Source organism: Gossypium hirsutum, chromosome D06, assembly GCF_007990345.1.
Source record: "Gossypium hirsutum isolate 1008001.06 chromosome D06, Gossypium_hirsutum_v2.1, whole genome shotgun sequence".
In the NCBI taxonomy this organism is placed as follows: domain Eukaryota; kingdom Viridiplantae; phylum Streptophyta; class Magnoliopsida; order Malvales; family Malvaceae; genus Gossypium; species Gossypium hirsutum.
Genome location: NC_053442.1, coordinates 61,071,368 through 61,093,820, shown reverse-complemented (window position 1 = coordinate 61,093,820; position 22,453 = coordinate 61,071,368). Strand labels below are relative to the sequence as shown.

General features: G+C 30.7%; 2 protein-coding genes and 1 non-coding gene across 4 annotated transcripts; 1 reads left to right on the top strand and 2 right to left on the bottom strand.

The window, feature by feature from the left end:
* Positions 1 to 5,316: 5,316 nt before the first annotated feature.
* LOC107891176 (RNA pseudouridine synthase 5) lies at positions 5,317 to 12,698 on the bottom strand. Of its 2 annotated transcripts, XM_016815874.2 has the most exons (14): positions 12,525 to 12,698; positions 12,367 to 12,424; positions 12,250 to 12,277; positions 12,121 to 12,167; positions 11,943 to 12,033; positions 11,018 to 11,183; positions 10,017 to 10,104; positions 8,630 to 8,714; positions 8,369 to 8,444; positions 7,887 to 7,954; positions 7,718 to 7,787; positions 7,314 to 7,392; positions 6,429 to 6,522; positions 5,317 to 5,700 (listed from the first exon to the last, which is right to left on the bottom strand). In XM_016815874.2, the coding sequence occupies exons 1-14, from the start codon at positions 12,625 to 12,627 to the stop codon at positions 5,605 to 5,607; spliced, it is 1,149 nt and encodes a 382-aa protein (XP_016671363.1). In that variant the 5' UTR covers positions 12,628 to 12,698; the 3' UTR covers positions 5,317 to 5,604. The 2 variants fall into 2 exon arrangements, with proteins under 2 accessions (XP_016671363.1, XP_040951971.1); XM_041096037.1 differs by lacking the exon at positions 5,317 to 5,700 and having other exon boundaries at positions 6,429 to 6,586; positions 12,525 to 12,689.
* A 2,656-nt stretch (positions 12,699 to 15,354) lies between these two features.
* On the bottom strand, positions 15,355 to 15,426 carry TRNAP-AGG (transfer RNA proline (anticodon AGG)). The gene has a single exon. It is a non-coding gene; the product is annotated as a tRNA-Pro (tRNA).
* LOC121218589 (uncharacterized) lies at positions 15,372 to 18,365 on the top strand. The gene is made up of 2 exons (XM_041096036.1): positions 15,372 to 15,625; positions 17,467 to 18,365. The coding sequence occupies exons 1-2, from the start codon at positions 15,553 to 15,555 to the stop codon at positions 18,114 to 18,116; spliced, it is 723 nt and encodes a 240-aa protein (XP_040951970.1). The 5' UTR covers positions 15,372 to 15,552; the 3' UTR covers positions 18,117 to 18,365.
* The last annotated feature ends 4,088 nt before the right edge of the window (positions 18,366 to 22,453 follow it).

Sequence of the window (22,453 nt, the reverse complement as noted above, 5' to 3'; positions counted from 1 at the left end):
TTAAGACTGGGGAATTTTTCCTGGACAGTCCTCCAGCCTTTAGGCGCATTCAAGTTCAGTCCCTGAGCCTTTTTATTTGCGATTTTGACCCCAAATTTCAGTCTATTTTCGACTATGCCCCTAATTAGTTTATTTATTTATTTATTTAAAAATACAAAACAAGTTTATTTAATATTCTATTTAGTTTTATTTATTGGTTTATTTTCAATTCTTGGTTAAAGTTACGTTAGTTTTATTCTATTTGTTCATTTGTTATTATTCTTTGTAAATCTTTTGTCTTGTTTATTTCATTTATTTATTTTTGCTATTGTTATTGCAATTTCATTTCATTAATTATTTATTTGTTGTCTTCAAATGTTTTCAAATCTAGATTTAGTAGAATTATATTTGTTTTATTATCATATTGATGTTATTGTTATATTATTTCTTACATTATTATTCACGCATTTCGTCATTAGGATTTATTAATATCTATGCTATGTGTATATTTTACAATGCATTATTATATTATGGATTTTAAATGTATGTTTGTATATTCATCATAGACTTTGTACGGCATCCTTTCCATCTTAAATAAATTCTCTGCAAAAATATAATCAAAATTGCACGCATTTGGTTTTTAAATATTAAAAGGGTAAATTTTCTAAAATAAGGCAATATTTCGCGTTTTAAGATTCGGGAAATTGTACCCTAACTTATTGGGTCTCGATTTTCTCGTTGAACCCAAATAGCAAAATATCCTTTTAAATTTCTAAACACATAAAATTTTGAAAATAAAGGCAATATTCTGATTTAGAAAATTCGAGAAATCGTGCCCTAACTTACTGGGCTTCGATTTTTCTCGCGTTAATCCTAAATAATCGAATATCCTTTTAAAATTAAAATAAATTTTAAACAAAAAAATCTATATGCAAGCTTACTCTCGAAAATATGAGATGTCGGATCCTAACTTACTGGGTGTGACATCTTATTACTTCGAGATAAGGAGGCATTTTTCCATTTTGATTTATTCGAGTATTTTTTTAAAATAGCACAAAATAAATAGGGATTGTATTTTTAAATTCTTTTCGAGTTTTTGAATTTTCGACACCAAGACATTAAGTAATCGACTAGGTACCAATTTTGGGCGTATCGAGGGTGCTAATCCTTCCTCGTGTGTAACCGACTCCCGAACCCGTTTTTCTGAATTTCGTAGACCAAAATCGTTGTTTTAATAAAAATTAAATCGTTTATTAAAAACAACCACTTTTCGAGGTGACCCGATCACACCTCATCAAAAAAAAGATTGGTGGCGACTCCTGTTTTCTTTTTCAAAATCCAAGTCGACCCCGTTTTGTCAAAAAAATAGTGTCAACAATATTTACATGCAACCATCGGATGAAGTATTGTAGTTATTGCACGATGATTAAGATGGAGGGGAATCGTCTTCTCTAATTTATCTTTGATTTAATACTTCCTTTGTACCAAAAATAATAATAATTCACTTTGCTTTCTTTTAAAGCAATGGGGTTCTTATCTATTCTATTCTCTTTGAAAGTAGTGGTAGTTTTATTCTATTTTTTTCAGTTGTGTTCTAATATATATATGTGATTTATCAAGGGGATATACTGGGAATAGTTTTCATAGGACCTCATTGGGATAGAGTTTTGTGATGGTGTTCTCAAAATTGGATTTCAAGATGATGGAGAAGAGAATAAGTCATTTGAGACTTATCTTTTCATGCATCATTGATGCGGTGGGTTTGTTGGAGCTTTTAGTAATGGTTTTTTGATTGATCAGAGTTCATTGTCAAGTTATCTGATTATAACGAGGTCAGGATCCAATTATCAAAAGTTGATTTAAGTGATGCATCTCTAGTTTGTTTCTAAATCCTTCTAGTATTGCGATTACGAACAAATTATTTTTCTCCTCATTTGGTGGCATTTGTGCATGTCAAAGAAGATTATAAATTTGGAGGGCACAAAACTAAAAATTTTGTATTAAAATTGTTTAGATTTTAGATTATTCATTTTTTAAAAAGGCTAAAATTCTTCTTCATTTAACCAAAGATTGGGCCTAAATTAATTCTTTTACTTTTAGGAGGGCCTAAAGAATAATTTACCCATTTAGCCAAGAGGGATAAATGATAAATATCTTTCTTTTTTTTAAAAAAAGATTTGAATTTAAATTATCATCTCAAAATTATCAGTTAAATAATTGTTAAAATTATATAAATTTTAAATATTATATTATATATTAAGTGGTTGACTGAGTTGAGTCTCGATTATCAACTGAGTTTCAACTCAGTTAGGAAATTATCAAATACTTAAATCATTTTATAAGATATCAAATATATTATGAGAGTTTTTTTTTATCTTTTTATATTTTTATACAAAATTTAAATTATATTTATTTGTTACATGAGTATGCGGTATGCCATACTAGTAAATATAATAATTAAAAAAATCAATTAAAGAAAATGAAGCAAAAATATAATAAGAACATGATACAAACATATATCTTTTAATTTCAATTTTTATTTACAGTATGTTACATTTTTTTAAATATTATAAAGTATTTGGTTGAATTGATGTCACGGATTAATTGGATATCAATTTAGTTGAAAAAAGACTAATATATCATTTCTTTTAAATGATAAATAATATTAATTTGATGATGTTTTTGTCTTTCCATACTTTTATATAATCTTTAAATAAAAGAACTAAAAACTACATATCCAAATATCGATAACGTGTTTAATAAAATTTACTTACAAATTCTTTATCACTTCACCTATAGTTGTTGTTAAATAAATTTTTAAATAAAATACTTTTACATAAAATATTTATTTTTAGGAGTGACGGCATAATCTAGTATATATAATACGGAAGGCCAAATGTACTTATGTAGTTTTGTAATTTTATCATAAATTCAAAGGTAAATTACACAATTGATCACTTAACTTTCATACGTTTTCATTTTGGGACCGAAAATAAAATGCAATTTAGGCATTGTTGTTACATTCTCTTATCATTTTAGCCACTATTGTTACATACTTTTATCATTTTAGTCACTCGCCGTTAATTTGTCATTAAATATTCATTTTAATCGCCCAATTTTAATAAGTGTTCATTTTGATCACTTATTTTATCTTTTTTAATTTCTTTTATTTTATCTTATTTTTAAGAATTAATTTTAGTTTTTTTAATAAATAAGAAATTTGAAATTTTAGAGGGAAAGTCTGGGTTTGAAAAAACCATTCTATCTTTTTATTTTATTTTTTTCTTTTAGAACTAATTTCAATTTTTGGAAGGGAAAGATTTATAAAAACTTGGATTTTTAAGAAAAAATCATTTATCTTTTTCATTTCCTTTATTTTTGTTCCTTTTTAATAATTAATTTTAGGTTTTTAATAAGAGGAAATACATGAGGTTTTATAGAAAATTACCTGAATATTTATAAGGAAAACTTAGATTTTTACAAGGAAAACTCAATTTATCTTTTAAAATTTTTTAAGACCTAATTTTAATTTTTTTTAATGAAAGGAAAAATATGAGGTTTTACAAGAAAAATAATTTGAGGGTTTACATGGAATTGAGTTAAATGTGAAAAATGTATAAAAAACATAAGTTTTATGTCAACATATGAATAATTTAATTCCTTGTAGCAATCTAGGTTAAACTTTTATTATTTAAAATTCAATAAAATTATTTAAATATGCTTTAAATTGATATTTATTTTATACTCAAATTCTAAAATGTTATCTATTAATTAAATCATATTTTTTTTGGTGTAAAAGATAACCCATCAAAATAATCACATCAAACTACTATTAAGCAAATTCTCTGCAAACAGCTGCAGTCCCTCATTCTTGTTGAAAGCCAACTTTGCGATGTGATCAACTTTTGTGTTTTCTTCTCTAGGAATATGAACAAATTTCCATTGAACCATTTCCAACAAAATCTGTTGAGTACGATTGATAAATGCTAAATAAGAAGACCATAAGAACGTTACTTTAATAGACTGAACAACCTCCGTGCTATAGTCAAACCAACTTGATCTAGATTTGCCTCGAATTAAGTTGTGACAAATATATTTTTTGCCCCATGCTCGTATTATGCCCAACTTGACCCGTAAGCCCAAATTACCACTCATTTAATATTAAATATATAATTTTATCTATTTTTATAATTAATTTTATTTAATATTTTTTATTATTGAATAATAATTCGAGATAACTCAAATTTAAAAAAAATAACCTTAAACCTTAACCAACGGAACCCTTTTATTTCGCAACTCTTTCACTTCACGAGCTAGGATACGAATCGGTTCTTCTTCATAGCTCAAGTTAGATTGAATTTCAACTTCTGAGGGATTAATCACATGTGACGGATCGGATCTATGACGTCGAAGCATTGAAACATGGAAGACATCGTGCATCCTTTCAAGTTCAGGGGGCAAAATCAATCTATATGCAACCGGCCCCACTCGTTCAGAAATTTCGTACAGCCCAATGAATCTCGGGCTCAACTTGCCTTTACGGCCAAATCTGAGTACCTTCTTCCAAGATGACACTTTAAGAAACACTTTATCTCCCACCTGATATTCAATGTCCTTTCGTTTTAAATCCGCATACGATTTTTTTGACGATCTGTGGCTACCTTCAGACTTTCGCGGATTACCTTTACTTTTTGTTCGGCATCTTTAATCAAATCAACTTTATATCAAAATCGAATGGGTAATAAAAGTATTTATTTCACGGCTAATACAAATTATTTGAAATATAATATATTTGTAATATTTTGAATATATTACATTTATAAATTTTACAGAAAAAATTTTAAAATTTAGATAGTATTAAAAACCATTTTACATGAGATGATGATGCGTTAATTAAAATACATTTCATTTTTATTAATATTTTAATAAAACCATAAATATATAAGTTAGGAAAGTATTGTAAAAAAACATAATATTATTTTACTTCCATGTAAAATTTCTAGAAACACTAACATTTAAAAAGTATTAGAGGATTGTTTGTACTAATAATATATATATATCCTAAAAAATTCAAATATACAAAATTAATTAATTTGATCCATATTACATATGCTTTTCAAATATATTAGAAGATTTACTTGCACTAATGTAAATAATTTAACGCTGAAAATTATTAATATTTTCACAATCTATGAAATTCGTACACGTCAAGTTTTAAATTATTTCCTTACTACGAATATTATATTCATAATAACCTATTTTATAGGAATATAAAATATTTATATAATAATTAAGATTTATATAATCTATAGTATCTTAAATACAAAGATTACTAGATATTGGAACCCTTCCCCATGAAATGATGATACATGGCGAAATCAGAAAATTGTTTTGAGGGTCAAAAATGATTTATAACTTTTTGAGAGGTCTTATCTAGTAATTTCACAAAACCTGAAGAGTTTAAATGGTGGTTTCACCATTTTTGGGGGCCAAGGTCGTTGCCTGCCCCTATCTATACCCGTGATGATAATTCTAATAAAAAAGAAAACACTACTCTTGATGATCGAGTAATCGAATTTTACCGGTATCGCCAGTAGAAAAGGCCATTAAATGAGCGATGTTTTCTCAATTACCTGAGTTGATGGATAGGGATCCCGGCGAGCCGTTGGCCTCATCTGACGTTTGAAGGATGGTGGAAAGTGGCGCGGTGATGTAAATCATCTGCAACAAGAATGTAAACAATGAACTTGTAAATTGTTACGAAGATAGTAGTGATATTACAATCAAAGTAAATGGTACGCATATGGATAGATGTGCATGTTTACTAGGAAACCAAATGTCGATTTCATATGCTTATGATCTATGTTACTTGGATTTAAGTGTGTGTCTAACACAATATATGGTTATGTTGAGAGATTCTATTCCCACACTCGTTTTCAAATATGCATAAACCTGAGCCAGAAAACCAAGAAAATCAAAAACTACTCGGAAACATAGTGTTCAGTTCAATTTTGATTTTGATTTCAGTTCAGATAAACTCTTTTTTTTTAGGTTCGGTTTCTGATTCAGAAGTTAAAAAAACTCATTATTTGAACCAAACCGAACTGAACCAAATTTTATTTTTAAATTAATGTTTAAGTTTCATATTATAAAAATAGATATTTTATTTCTAAATGAGTGAAAAAAAACCTTTAAAATATTTTACAGTATATTTTTTACAAAAAGTCGAAAAAAAACAAAGAACTGAACTGATTTGAACAGAGAATTCGGTTCAGTTACCTATGACATTCAATTCGATTTGGGTTCAGCTTTTAAAAGACAGAATACTACGCATTAACATCACTTTTTTTTCCCATGAAACCAAATTGGACCTTTATCACCCTTAGATATCATCGGATACAGAGTATTTCCAAAAATAAAAGTTAAACCATTGTAACTTATGGACTTACCTCATTTGTGGTTGGATGTGAAAGAACAAGTCGATGAGCATGCAAGTAATAGCCGCAGTCTCCTGGTACAGGGTTCATAGGCCTCTGGTACCCTCTGTCATGACAATTTTAAATACTCTGCAGTTCAGTAACTCATTTCCAGGCTTGCACTCCTAGAACTAAAATAATATCAATATCATATACAGATATATGTTCAACACGAATAATTATTATTTGGAAGATCCTAAGAAGATTATATCCTATACCCATGTCCAAAGATGTAACATGGGTAAATTAAACAGTGCTAAACGAGAACATACGAGCTTAGAGATTATGAATAACTATTATTTACTAACAAGTTATGTCGCAACGCACTTAAGTGGGTACAAACCTTAACCATTGCTCATAATTTGAGCACCAACTGAGGTTTGTTCAACTCTCAACTTAATAATACATAGGTAATTAAACATCTACTATGGTTAATAAACAAAGTACCTCATTAACCTATTTTTCTCAGGCTCTGGTAATTGTATACGGTATTCGTATGTATCCAACAAGGATATGTTTAATTTTTTTTTTCTATGGTTTTCTCATGTATTTACAAGTGTAGAAGATCACATCTCATACTTATACCCGAATATGTGACACAGGTCAATTAAACAATGCCACAGATACTAATAAGAGTTATGTCACATTGTGCCTAATGGGTACAAACCCTCAACCATCTCTCATAACTTGGTTACAAATTGAGATTTGACTCAGACAAAATATGGTATCTACAAGTTTGATATCAAACTTTAAGGTAAATCTAAATCACAGTAAAAGTTTATACAGAAGAGAAGATGCTATTATCATCGTATTAATCATACAAGATCAGGAAGGAAATCCAAGCAAATGTAGTCATACCCATCTTGTGCAAAACTTTCATCAACAAGCTCAGGGTCAAAACACCTTGGTTGGCCCCCAGCAATATACAGCGGATCACCTGATAAGTTGGCGAAAACATATCAGTTGAACAACAACAACAACAGCCTTTATACAACACGCCATTATATGTTATTTAGACTCAGATGTGAGTATCATATAGTATTTGTCCAAGACAGGTTTTTTCCACGTATTTGGAGGGCAATATCCATAACCATGTCCCAAAATGTGTGGACATGGATGCTTAAATAAAAATGGTCAGAGAAATGTATATGTCACTTGTGGCACATTTTCGTTTAGAAATGGCTGCATTAAGTTAAAAAAAGAACTCAAAGATTTCATTCACTATTGAATTTATATAAACAAAGTAATGCTTTAGTTCTTACCCAACAAGGGATGCCCTATGAACGAAAGATGAATCCGTATTTGGTGAGGCCGTCCCGACTCAATCTCAACCTGTCAAACACGTAACTTAAAACATTAGTAAAAGCAAATTAAAACAAAAATCTATCTAAGCTTCTCCGTAACCACTTAAACAGTCATGGTCACACATACCTGAACCAATGTGCAGTTTTGTTTCTCATCTCTCTCAAGAACTTCAACTTTGCTCAAAGCAGGCTTCCCTAATAAGTAAAAAAAAAGTGACAAATTACAAGCCAATAACAGAACAGATACTTAAGCTCAGTGTACAAGCACATCATGAAAAAGTAACTCGATCCTATGTTGCTCTGATTCTTCTCATTTTTAAAATACCCATGTCCAACATTCGTATCCAACACATGAATATAGAGATATGACCTTCAAGTATCCTCTTAATACATGCAAAAACTAAAGAAATTTCTGACCATACCCTTGATAGACAAATACTCGTATCCAACACTCATACTCGAGCCCAAGTAACATAGACTAAATCTTACAACTCAGTGTCTAAAACTTCATGAAAAGCCAGTACTGGTCCTTTAAATCCATGGTTTATAAACTATATAGAACTTCCAAGATGATATCCGTTGAACAGATGATGTTAGATATAAACAAACCTGAGGGTGAAGCAACATATAGTCCTTTGGCCACTCCGGGATATCGCACAATTCCAATAGGCTGATCGATGATAACCTGTGATGCAAAAACAATATTCAATTGACATAAAGTCTTTATGCCATGAAAATTTTCAACTGAGTGCAAGGTCAGTGGATGCAGATGACCAAATTCACCAATATTATGTGTTTATAAGGATAAAACACAAATAGAAATAAGAAGCCATAGTCATTCTTATGAGCAAAAGTATTCTGTAAGATTACCTTGTCATCAACAAGTATGCCAGTCACAAGTGCTCGGTATATCTTTGATATTTTCCTGGTACCACTTCGTTCAGCTTTCCTATTACTGTACATGTAAGAACAGTCGGCAGAAATTACATATGGTTAAAATTTGGAAAGAGGTTTATAAATCTATGTTACTCGAAATTTTAATTTTGCTTGATGTATCCATGCCCGAAACCCATGTATGACACATTTGGACATAAATATGGAGATATAACCTTCCAAGGACCTTCCAAAATACATGAAAAATTTAGAAAAAAATTGAACATGATGGGCACATACTCGTATCCAACACTTACACATGAGTCAAAGTAATACAATTATAAATATAAAAGGAAAGCTCTAAAATGACATGATTCAATCTGCACTGTAGATTTAACAAATTATTCCATCTTCATTACTCAAGCTAGTTATATCACATAGCTTAATCAGTAAACCACATGCCATTGCACTCCAATATTCCTTTCTTCAATGGTCTAACTTTAACCCATGTTGCTCCAACTCATCATTTTAGTTTAACTACCTGTGTCTGCCACTCATCTTTGACAAATGGATATGACTTCAAAGACCCTCCAAATACATGAAAATCCTAGAAAAATCTGATCATACCTTTTTCGGGTACATGCTCGTATTTAACACTCACATCTGAGTCCAAGTAAAATGATTGAGAACTAAATACACTGCTTTGCCTAAAGTTGCTCTTTTTAACTAAAAAACATCAGTAACTTCCTGAGCCACTAAGGGCTCTACTCATATTGCCGCTGTTCTTCCAATGCCTTTTACTTTCTTCCAAGCTATTGCAAGTTTTCTTTGGGAATTTTGACAACATCAAACTATGTACATTTAACTTCTTGTTTTTTTTTTACTCCATCATATAGTGAAATTCCTTCATTATCATCTTTAAATTCCCATTGAAGTTAGACTTAAACTTATTTTCATATACTTGGGGATTACAGAACCTTTCAACATAGTTACTGTAACTTGCAACAAAAATCACTAACTGAGACATGAAGCTTAATTTCTGATAATCAGGTCTGAAAGAAACTTATGTAAAAATTTATTATTTATTTAAGAAGAGCTACCAGTAATAAAAATAGTTATTTTTCACTTGAAAAGCCTTTATTGCTTTGACTTATTTTTCTTAAAAGATCCGTGTTCGAAACTTATGTCTGATAGATTATCAGACTTGGGGAATGGGGATACATGATTCTCCTAGAACCTTTCAAATATATTAAAAAACTTAGAAAAAGCTAAACATACCCATAATAGACACATGCATGTATCTAACACTCTCACCGATGTCCAAGTAACACAGTCAAAACTGTAAGTGGAAACTAGTATGATACCAATTGGTTTCCTTTACTACCTGGTAGCTCCAACAAGAGAAGTTCCATCAGCAAAATATGCTGCTAGGCGAGTTTTAGCAACTTTTGTCTTTGCACAAAGTAATATTCCTAGAAGCCAACCAGCAAGAGATCAACCCACAAAAAAATGACAACAACAATAATAATCAGAATTCGTGTTGGTCAATAACTTATTAGAAAATTAAGGGAAAGGAAAATAGCACATAAACAGGCAAGAAACAACACGTAGCAAGGACAATAAACTTCTAACAGCTATGTTACCCTGACTTTATATTTTACTTTAAGCACCATGCCTGACACTCATATCTGACACATTGGGACATGGGTACTGATATAGGATCCTCTAATTATATGGAAAAACTGAAAAGAAAATTTTGAACATACACATGCTGGACACACCAGTATCCGACACACATCAGAGTCCAAGTAACAGAGGCTAACTGGTTATCTATGGAAGAAACAATAAAATAGTAGTTACTTAAACAGCAACAAACTATTGCCAGATTTTTTTAGTCAACTCAAGATAGAGTATGCAGATGCAAAAGAAATACAACATTAGCTTTTTATTTCTCCATTTATTGCTTCCTAGCCTTTGCTTTACGTCTTACTCTCGAGCAATAACATGAAGAAATATAATGCCTTGGTCATGTTGTCAGCATGAGTAAACAGCAATGAGTATGCAAATGTAATGTATCCCTTCCTAGGCGGTCCAAGAGTAAGCAGTAACATGAAGAAATATAATGTCTTGGTCATGCTGTCTACATTGAGTAAGCAATAATGAGCATGCAAACCTTGATGTACCCTTGCTAGGTGATGCATGAGTAAGCAATAACATGAAGAAATATAATGCATTTGTCATGTTATCTACATCAAGTAAGAAGTAATGAGTATACAAAACTGACGAACACCTTCCTAGGCGATGCACAAGTAAGCAATGACATAAAGAAATATAATGCTTTGGTCATGTTGTCCACATCGAGTAGGCAATAATGGGTATGCGAACCTGATGTGCCCCTTCCTAGGCGATGAACAGGAACAGGATGTGTTTCTTGACTGTTTAGTGTAGAGTTCTGCTTCTTTACACTCCAACAAAGCTGTGTCAAAACAGTTCGTTGCTGGAAAAGGCCTCCAGGCAAAACTTGAAGACCAGAAGGCTTGTTTAAAGCAACCTAAACATAAACATTTCAATTTACATCAAACGTCAAACTCTAGTTCCAAATGCGCTACTAGAATATGGTAGTAATAATTTGTTAACAAGAAAATTTAACCAAACTCCAGAGTACTTACTGTAGAAAATGAAGAGGTTGAGCAATATAGATTTACAATTATGTTACTGTGACTCTTAAGTTTTTTCTTAAAAGTATGATGTGTATGTTGCAGAATGGACTGGAAAATGAAAATGTCGACTCTCTAAAGATATGAAATAACCACCGGAACATGTGCCTGTCCAAGCATCATAGATTAAAGATGGTACAGTCATAAACAAAAATATATGCATACAAATTCATGAGTTCATCTTTTTGTTTGCTTGTTATTTTCTTCCTATATTACCCCAAACGCTTCATTTACTCTAAAATAGCATGTAGGACTAGGCATACTTGGATATGGATACAACATATGAAAATGGTCCTCCGAATTTATGCAAAAACTTAATAAAAATTAAGTGTACCTGTCGTACGCACATACTCGTATGACAATGACACCCCAAGTCCTGAGCCCTGATAATCTTAATATTTCATAGCAATTTAGACATTTTGAAGTTTCGGGTAATGATTTTATTAAACGGAAATTAAAGTTCATATCTTCCCCTACTTGTTCTTGGATAATAAAAGTTGAACTAATCATGATTATATATTAATTAAAAAAAACACTACAGTATTCAGATTTTATTCTATTTTTACCAAACATAATTAAATTAATTAATTTACCATGTCATCATCCTCGTATAAAACTTCAAGCAAGTGAGGAACATCAGGTTCTTTCCATGGAAGCCTATGGTAAACTAAAACTGAATCACCACTGAATAAAAAAAGAAAATAATGAATTAAAAAAATTAACATAAATTGGAAAATAATGATTAGAACGAAATTTTAAAAATAAAAAAACCTGAGAATCGTATTTGGATCTTTAATGACTCTTCCATCAACTGATATCTGGAAAAAAAAAAGCAAAAAATTGAAATTTTTTATTTTTTGTTTTTTATTAATTACTTAATTCTTTTTATCAGAAACCTACCTGTCCATTTTGAATTCGCTGCAACCAACTGTTCAATCGTTAATGATTTGGAAAAGAGAATTAACAAAGAAAATTTTGAAATTTTGATATAATTAAAAAAGAATTTTAAAAAATTACCCTTGTAAAGGAGCTGAATTTTTGTACTTCCTTGAGTAAAAATCTATTAAAGTAAGCTCTATAAAATCAAAACAGAGAGAGAGAGATGAAAAATATTCAGTTTAAAAATTAAAACATAATTTAAAGGAAAAAGGAGGAGAACAAATGAATTTAGTGACCGGAATCGGAATGTGGAACGACGTCGCTATAGAATAAGCCATCGTTGAGTTCAGGCCAAGGTATCCCGAAGACCAGAGACTGAGTTCGCGAATGGTTCGACATATTTTGAAGCTTCAATGGCCGATTTTACCTCCGAAAGTGTGACCCGAATTGAATTTGGGTAAATTAGATAACACAGTCACAGATGATAGGATTGAATTTACATGGGCCGGGTAGTATATGGGCCCCCAAATAAATTAACTTAGGTTTTAATTAATGTGTGAAATTTTTTAAGTTTTATTATTTCATTTTTTTAAATATTTATTTCATAGTTACGTATAAACAACCATAACAATATAAATTTTTTTACTGAAAAAAATATAAAAAAATAATATAGGTAAACGAGAGGTGTTTATGGACCAGATCTGGTTCAGGTTAGGCTTATATAAGGTATTTAAATCACTTTTTTAAGTCTAGATTCGGTCCAAAAAATGAGTTTACTTTTTTAGATTTAAGAAAAGTAAACTTGAGCTTGACTTGATCTGTCTATATTTGATTTTTTTAGATTAATTTTTATTTAATTTTTTTAAAAAATATAATACACTAAATGCACTAAAAAAAGCTAAAACAAAAGTTTTCTAACACATTAAGAAGTATTTATATTAAAAAAATACTTTCATAAATTTAATAATTTTTTATTACATTAAAAAATAAATAAAAATAATAAATGCTTTATTGTATTAAATATAAATTTTAAAATTTTACATTTTGGGGTAAGTTATTTAGTTGGGTAAATTTTTTAGGTCTTGAGCAATAGGTTTAATTGTTATTGGATTAGTGATTTAATATAAATATAAATATAAATATAAATATAAATATAAATATATATAATTATTATTTAACATATATAATTAATATAATATTGTTTTATAGCATAATATTCGGGTCAAGCCGGGCCAGGCTTAGGTCAAAAATTCTGCCCAATACTCGACCCATATAGAAAACAAGCCTTAAATATTATCCAAGTCTATTTTTCGAGTGGACCTTTGAGCCTGAATGGGTGACATGGCCCATAAGCAAGTTTAGCCGAATTCTTATATTCTTAATGTATTTAAAATTTAGTTCCTTTAATTTTTTAAAAAATTAGTTTTTTTTTTGTTTTATTTTCTTTTCTTGTTTCTCTTACAACGAAATAACACTATTATTTTTCCAACCATCAGGTTTTGCCTTGTTACCAAAGGCGAATCCAGGAGGGCTGGCAGGGCCCGGCCCCCCCTAAAATGAAAAATTTTCTATTTTGACCCTTTAAAATTTTAAATTGGTAAAAGTAAAATTACACTTTGACCTCCTTAAAAATGATAATATTTTGATTTAATCTTTCAAAAATTACATTTTTACTATAATAAAAATTACAATATAATTTTGGCCCCCTAAAAAAATTTTTAGACTTCGCCCCTGCTTGTTACTTAAGAGTTGTTTCTAGTCTCTTTGGGTTTTACCTTTCATTTATGGGTTTCGATACACTAAAGCTTTATTCTTCAAGTTGTATGGGTATTATTACTCTCTGTTGGGATCTCAACGAATGAAGCTTGAGGGAGGTTACGAGTCTATGCATGAGAACTTATTCTAGTGGTCGAAGGCTAAGTGGCTACCTTGACGTTCCTCCTCAGTTGAAGTTTTGGCTTACTCCACAATGATTTTGGTGCCTTTTCAACAAACTTTTACTGCAACGTCGCCTCTATTTGTAGTTATTAGAATATTATTATGGGATATTATCTTTTAAGAATATCTAAATATATTATATATTATCATATATTTTTTAAGTGTATATTTAATAATATATTATATATCTTTTTTATTTTTACGTGACTACTGCAATATAAATACGATAAAATTTATAGGAATTATCCTATTCTTATCAATAGGCATGCGTGCCAATGGCTTGGTGCAACCTCCACTACCCTCTTTCTTCCTAGTGTTCTCCCTCTTTCTCTACTTGTGGCGGGGGCGACAAAAAAAATTATAGCTAGGGTTTTGGGGTTGAAGCTTTTTCTAGTCTTTAGGCCATTATTATGTTAGTGTTGTGTTTTTTGAACTTAATGGTTTTATTTCAGTGTTGTATCTTTACTTATTCTTAACGAATAATATTAATGAAGTTAAATATCTTTTGTTTTTGCATAAACTAAATTCCTTTGAGTTGTTTTATTATATTTGATAAACAAATAATAATTTTTTTGAAGTTAAATACTTTTTTGGGTAAATTACCTCAAGATTAGTAAATTATTAGTAAGTTTACATTTTGGTCACTCATTTCAAAAAATTACAAAATGATTGTTGAACTATTCAAAAGTTTTTATTTAAGTCAATAAACTAATATTATTATTTTTTAAAGCCTATCTAGCAAGCTTCAAGTGACCACTTTGTAGAACATAGATCCAAGTGACCATTTTGGTCACTTAATTCAACGATTGGTACAGTGGATCAATACCCTTTGACGAGTAGAAAAATATAGATCCAAGTTGATTTGACGATTAGTGTCAGAGATTAGAAAAGAAAGTTGTTTGGATTTTGATTCGCAGATTCATGACGTTCAAAATTGTTTAATGAATAAAAAATTGAAATGTAAAAGAGAAGAGAAAGGAAAGTTTTGACTAGTGAATGCGGTATGAACAAATAAGGCCATACATCAATGAATTTAACAACTCAATGACTTAAATGAAAATTTTCGAATAATTCAATGATAACCTTTTAAAGTTGAACGACCAAAATGTAAACTCACTAATAGTTTAGTGGCCTAGTGTGGAATTTACCCTTAATAATTTATCTAATGCATATAAAAAACTAAGAAATGGGGCATTCCGAGAATTGAACTCGGGGCCTCTCGCACCCTAAGCGAGAATCATACCACTAGACCAAATGCCCTTGTTGAAGTACATTTCAAAGATTATTTTAAATATTCACATATTACAAAAACCATCTAAAACCCTTACAAAATGAATCCTTGTTCGATTCACACATTTCAGTCTCCCTGCAAAATCCGATAGAAATATGGCGAGAACTGCTCTCTTCCACTTGCTTCGATCCCAATCCAAGCAACTCATTTCCAGAAACATCCATTCAGGTTCTCTTTTTCTTTATTTAGGAACCCCCCCTTCTATTTTGTTCTTCATTCGTTTTAGATGTGAAGTTTAAACATCTGATTTAGTCTAAAACCTCAATACCCATGTTTGTTAATCCTATTTCTGATCTCAATCTTTGAAATTTGGGGCATTTCCTTTGATCTGGAAATTGGGTTTTATTAACAAAAACTCATACATGTAAGGGAAAAATGATTTAGTTTTTATGTTGTTGGAATTTGCCAATTTTTATTCTGGGCTTTTGAAAATTTTAGAATTAAAGATACTCAAAATCTTAATTGGTTTTAGTTATAGGAAATGGTTCAGTTTGTAAAGTGCTTTATCTACTCGAATTGGTGTTGCGATAAGACTGAAATCGTTTACAGTATCAAGTGTTTGTGTTATTTTCTGTGTTAAAGTTATTACATATTTTATATAAATTTTGACATGTTAATTATTTACATTATTTAGATTTTGACGCATTCGTATATCCTTATTATCTAGACTTGGTTTAGCTGGTGTTTTATAGCTCTATTATTATGTGAAACCAAATCACTGCTTGCAAGTTCAGTTGTTATAGCTTCATGGCTCAAGACCAAGCAGAAGGGTGATGGCTTCGAGTTATTGTATGATAGAGTTCTTGAAAAAGACCAATAAACTTAGCATATCTTTGAGTCAGGCCATTTCATGTCATGTTTTAGATATTTTTCTCGTTTTGTATATAAAATTACCAGTTTTAATCTTAGAGTAAGGTGTAGCTAGTGTTTTCTAGCTGTAGTATGTGAAACCAAACTGTTTACTTGCAAGTATCAATAGCGCCATTGCTCAAGGTCGGGCAGTGAGGGTGTTATTGTATGATAAACTGCAAGAAATGTTGCACATCTTTGAATCCTACATGAAAATTTCCCTTTATTGACCAAGATGGCTTATATCATCTAGTGTTTGTGTTATTTTTCTGTCATAATCTCGTGCATGTTATATATTTTATAGTAATTAGTGTTCTATAGAGTTTGGCTCATTTGTGTATCCATGTTATATTTTGCATTACTTTTTCATGTCATTTTTAGTTGTTTCTCTCGTGTCATATCTAAAGTTGCCAGGTCTAATCTTGTGTACGTTTAGCCGGTGGTTTATAGCTTTGGCATGTAAAACCAAACCATTTGTCTGCTCTTGTATGGTCGTACGAAAAACAAGAAATGTCACACATCATTGAATCATTCATGAAAATCTTTCTCCAACTTGATGCTTGCAAATGTTTGCTTGTAATTGGCATCAATTTGCCATTACTTATGCTTTGCTTATAGTTCTCTTTCGTGAAATTAGATGTATGTGACTAGTGTTTTATCGTCACTATGGCATTTGATCTACCTGTCCAACCACATTCAGAATTTGTTTCTTAGAATCATTCCCCACTCCTAGACAGTTAAACCACCCCATTTTTTTCTGGATATGAGAAAAGATCAGGGATTTGATGATTCTTGAATTCTTTAGTATCCTTTGTCCTTTGTTCCACAAGCTGTAATGAAGCAAACTTCAAAATGTATAGGACTCTAACTATGAAAATGTACAACTCAGGAAGGCTGCCATGGATTAAGTTGAAAATTGTAACCAAAAACTTAGTTTTTTATTGCAGGAAAGGTATGCATGATTTCTGCGTCATTTGATTTTGAATAATATGTTATGGTCAACAGTTCCATGAATCCATGTTAATACACAATTCATGAAATCTTGTTTCAGTCATGATTCTTGTTAGCGTTCTATGATTTGGATGTTATTTCTGCTATAATTATAGTATATAAGCAACAATATCATGTTCTCTTGCTTATTCTTCTCTCCGCTGCTTTAGGTTATCGTTGTAGGTTTGCAACACTGTCTGGCACCCAATATGCAAAGCCGAACCTCAACTATGCAACGAGCATTTTCAGTGTCCAAAAAAGATGGGCTTCTCAAGCTAAGACAACTGAGGATGACAACAAAATCAGCATTGGTCCTCGTAAAAGCAAAGAAGACGACGAAGATGAGAAGGATGCCGGGGTTGTTTACCACGGTCCAATTTCTTCTACAATCAAGAAAGTAAAGATGCTTTCACTTTCGACCTGCTGCCTCTCGGTATCGTTAGGCCCTGTCATTACATTCATGACTTCTCCTGATATGAATGTGATTGTGAAAGGTGCAGTAGCATCCTCTGTGATATTTCTTAGTGCTACAACAACTGCCGCACTTCACTGGTTCGTGAGCCCTTACATCCACAAAATCCGGTGGCAGCCTGGTTCAGACAGCTTTGAGGTGGAGATGATGTCTTGGTTAGCAACATATATTCCACGAACTATTAAGTTTGCAGACATCCGTCCAGCCGAGACCAACAGGCCATTCGTGACATTTAAGGCCAATGGGAACTTCTACTTTGTAGATGCTGAGCATTGCCATAACAAGGCTTTGTTGGCAAGACTCGCACCCCAGAAAGCAACTCATGAGTCAGCTCTTAAGAACTTATGATTTGATCATTTGAAAGGTCGGGAATCAGGTCTCGGGAGCTCGTGAAAGTTTCATTGTTAAGACGAATGGTCTATAGGGTAGGATTATGATAAGTGCTTGAATAATAAGCCTGTTGATTACAGAGAAATACAAACTTTCATGGATTTTAAATGGAATTTCATTTTACTGCTGCTTTGCCAGTTTTGATGTAGTGAAAATTTTTGTTTGCTTGGAACTTTATTATAAATGATTAAATGACATGTTTTGTTACTGATTATTCCTATTTTAATATTTGACACCATATTAAGCAAGGCGGAGATAACCAAAGTATCTTCCCCCTCTAATATTTGTTGATATATATAGAAGTTTTAATACTTAGTGAAAACTGAAAACTTTGATATTTTATTATTTTTGATTATTTTACTTTCATTTCGTTCATCATGTTCGCATCTTGATCATTTTTGTTAAAATATATTCTACTTATTCACATATTCGTCTATTATAGTGAAATTCTTATTTTAACCCTCTCTATTTTCTTAAATAGAAATGATGGTGTGGCTAAAATGATGAGCAAAATAAATTTATTTATTAAAAAATTAGTAGGACTAAAGTGAAAATATTAATACAAGAGGCAAAAGAAGTAATAAACCTAGTTGAGAAGTTCTTATACTCCACGACATGATTAAAAGTGAAAAAATTGCCTATATGTATTCAGTTTAAATAACTTAAGAACTTAATTAAAATTCTTTATTTTTAAGATAAATTATTATTTTAACCAATACCGAAATTGAGCTTTGGATTTAAAGGTAGAACATGATAATTGAATTTTCCATTCACTATACAAACAAACCTAATCAAACTCACTCAAATAGATCATTTTATTTATTATCACAAAATATCAAACTCAGCCTTAACTCGAACTACTCCTACTTAGATCCAACTCTGAAGCCGAATGATAGAAACCATCATTAACCAAACCAATTTAAATACTACTTTTGAATCTTAAATTAAATCGCCATCAAAGAAACTCAAAACGGGTTTCAAAACTGATTCTAAACTCAAGCTTCTTTTTGCTTAGACTCGACTCAATTACATACACCCTTAGTTGAGGTAATTTTTTTACTAAATATTCATTATAGTAGTACATAATCGGGGGGGTTGAGAGTATGAGCGGAAGGGAATATAGACTCTTTATTAACAAAAGGAAAAGGTTACAAAAGAGAAAACTCAAAAGGAAAGTATTTGGTAATTTAGAAGATGCTATACAATTGGGCTTTCCTCCCTATTTCTAGAGGAATTCTAAAAATTCTATACAATTGTATTTTGAATTCCGAACAGTGTTTTTGATAAGGATCCGGCTTCTTTGTGGATGTGGTTGCTTCCACGTCTCCATCTTTTTGTATGGCTATGGTTGATTCCATGTGTCATGCTTGCATTTATGACCGCTTTTGTCACTGCTTGTGTCACGGCCGCTTTTGTCACTGCTTACATCATCATTGTTTTAATGATGATTAAGACTTGATTAAGACTTTTTGTCTTCATCTGGATGTCTTTATCAAGCATTAATGGCTGCTTCCATCTTGCTTGCATCATCAATCTATCTTGATGTGATTAATGGTTGCCATCTTTGTTGATTTCAACCTTCTTGCATATTATTGAGATTCATTTCTTCAATCTCATCCAAATGTAAAGAATCTGATGAGAGTCTTGGTGGTGAGTTCCACATCTCCCATGTATATTTGATTTTTTCTGTGATGTGAGATGGAAATTCTTCTATCTCCATTTCAACAATCTTTTTTAATAGCTTCACAGATTCTTCATTTCTTTCCTCCTGAATGTTTCCATTTGGAAATGTCAATATTCTTCTTCCATCCGTCTATAGTTTGTAGACTTTATCATGGAGAAGATAATAAGCTTGTGATAATAATTCTAATCCTGTTTGGACTTGATAATTTTCAAATTTATTATAACATTTGTCAATTGTTTTTGACAAATATTCTTTATCTTCATTAACAGCAGATAATTGAGGGTGTCCAATCATCTTTTTAATAATCCAAATTTGATACGGCTGATAAAATCTTTCTTGTTCAGCTATACCAATTAGACTACTGATATTGATATGAAAATAGTAATAAAAATCATCATTGTTTATGATGTTTTGTAATACAGACTTTACAATAGCTGGAAAATCTTTTAAAAGATGAAAAGAGAGATTTTGCACAATTATTTCTTTAGTAAAACCCCATTCAATATTGGTTATATCAAATGGTTCATGATCAAGTCTGTATTTGAAAGTAGAAAATTCATTATCTAAATAATCAGTAAAAACATATGCTTGTAGAAAAGATTCTGAAAAAGCTTTTTGAAATTGAATTTGCTTTTTGCAAATTACTTCATTTATTTTTGTGAATATTTCTACCGGTAATAATTTCCTAGCTTTATTATATATACATATTCTAAATACTTTATTCATAATAGAATTGTTTTTCCCTTTATGAATAAAATATTGAATGATATCAAGAAGATTGTTTATCTCCTTTATATCCATGAATTCTAACTGGAATTCATCCATAAAAAATTATTAACAAAAGGAAAATGTTACAAAAAAGAAAGCTCAAAAGGAAAGTATTTGGTAATTTACAAGATGTTATACAATTGGGCTTTCCTCCCTATTATAGAGGAATTCTAAAAATTCTATACAATTGTATTTTGAATCCCGAACAGTGTTTCTGATAAGGATTCGGCTTCTTTGTGGATGTGGTTGCTTCCATGTCTCCATCTTTTTGCATGGCTATGGTTGATTCCATGTGTCATGCTTGCATTTATGACTGCTTTTGTCACTGATTGTGTCACGGCCGCTTTTGTCATAATTCATCCCTCAAGATGATGAATGGTAGATATATCTTGATGACAATTTTCCCATGTACTTCTGATTTGTTGCAGAATGTTAGATGGAAAATCTTCTATATTCATGTCTGCTATCTTTTTTAGCAGATTGATGCCTTCATCATTTTCTTCAATAAGATATGAATGATATGCTAATATTCTTCTTCCATCAGTTCTGAATTGATAATTTCTTTCTTGAAGAAGATATTTAGCTTTAGCCATTAAATCAACACCGGCTTGGATTTGATAACAGCTTGAATTTTCTTGACACTTGTCAATTGTTTTTGCCAAGTATTCTTTATATTCATTTACAGCTGATAGTCGGGGGCTTCCGAGCATTCTGCGAATTTCTCATATTTGATATGGCTGAAAAAAATCTTTCTTTTTCAGAAATACCAATAAGAGTACTTATTTAAATATAAAAATAATAGAAAAAGTCATCATTTTTTATGATGGTTTGTAGTAAAGATTTGACAACTGCAGGAAAATCTTTTAAAAGATGAAAAGAAAGATTTTGTACTACTATTTCTCTAACAAAACCCCCATTCGATATTTGTTATATCAAACGGTTCATGATCCAATCTAAATTTTATAGCTGGATATTCTTTACTTATAAAATTTGTAAAAACATAAGTTTGTAAAAAATATTCAGAAAAACATTTTTGGAATTGAGTCTGCTGGTTACAGATAATTCCATTGATTTTGTTAGATATTTCTACTGGTAAAATCTGTTTAGATTTGTTATATAAACAGATTCTCCAATCTAAATTTTATAGCTGGATATTCTTTACTTATAAAATTTGTAAAAACATAAGTTTGTAAAAAATATTCAGAAAAAGATTTTTGGATTTGAGTCTGCTGGTTACAGATAATTCCATTGATTTTGTTAGATATTTCTACTGGTAAAATCTGTTTAGATTTGTTATATAAACAGATTCTATATACTTTATTCATGATAGGAGTATTTTTTCCTTTATGAATAAAATATTGAATGATATCAAGAAGATTGTTTATCTCCTTTATATCCATGAATTCTAACTGGAATTCATCCCATTCTCTATATAAAATAGATTTTAGTAATAAATCCTCAACTTCATTTTCTTTAGTTGTTTTTCAACTAAAAATGATGAAAATTTGGTAAGAACTCTTCGGAAATTGGCTCTTTGGTTTGAAATATGGGTTTTCCATATCTCATTTATAAAATCATAAAATTCTGGTGATAAACCAGGGTTATAAAAATCTTTAATTTTTGAAAGATCTTTTAATTCTTGAATTTGTTGTTGGTTTAACAAATTCTCAGCTCCCTTAATGACTTCAGCATAACTTGTTTGTGATACTGAATTCGGATTTTGGGACCATTGTAATTGACTCACCGTATTTGGGGTCAATGAAAAAGTATTTCCCATTGGTTGGTTTACCATCGGGTAATTTGATACAAATAGTTGGTTTACCATTGGATAAGACACATAATA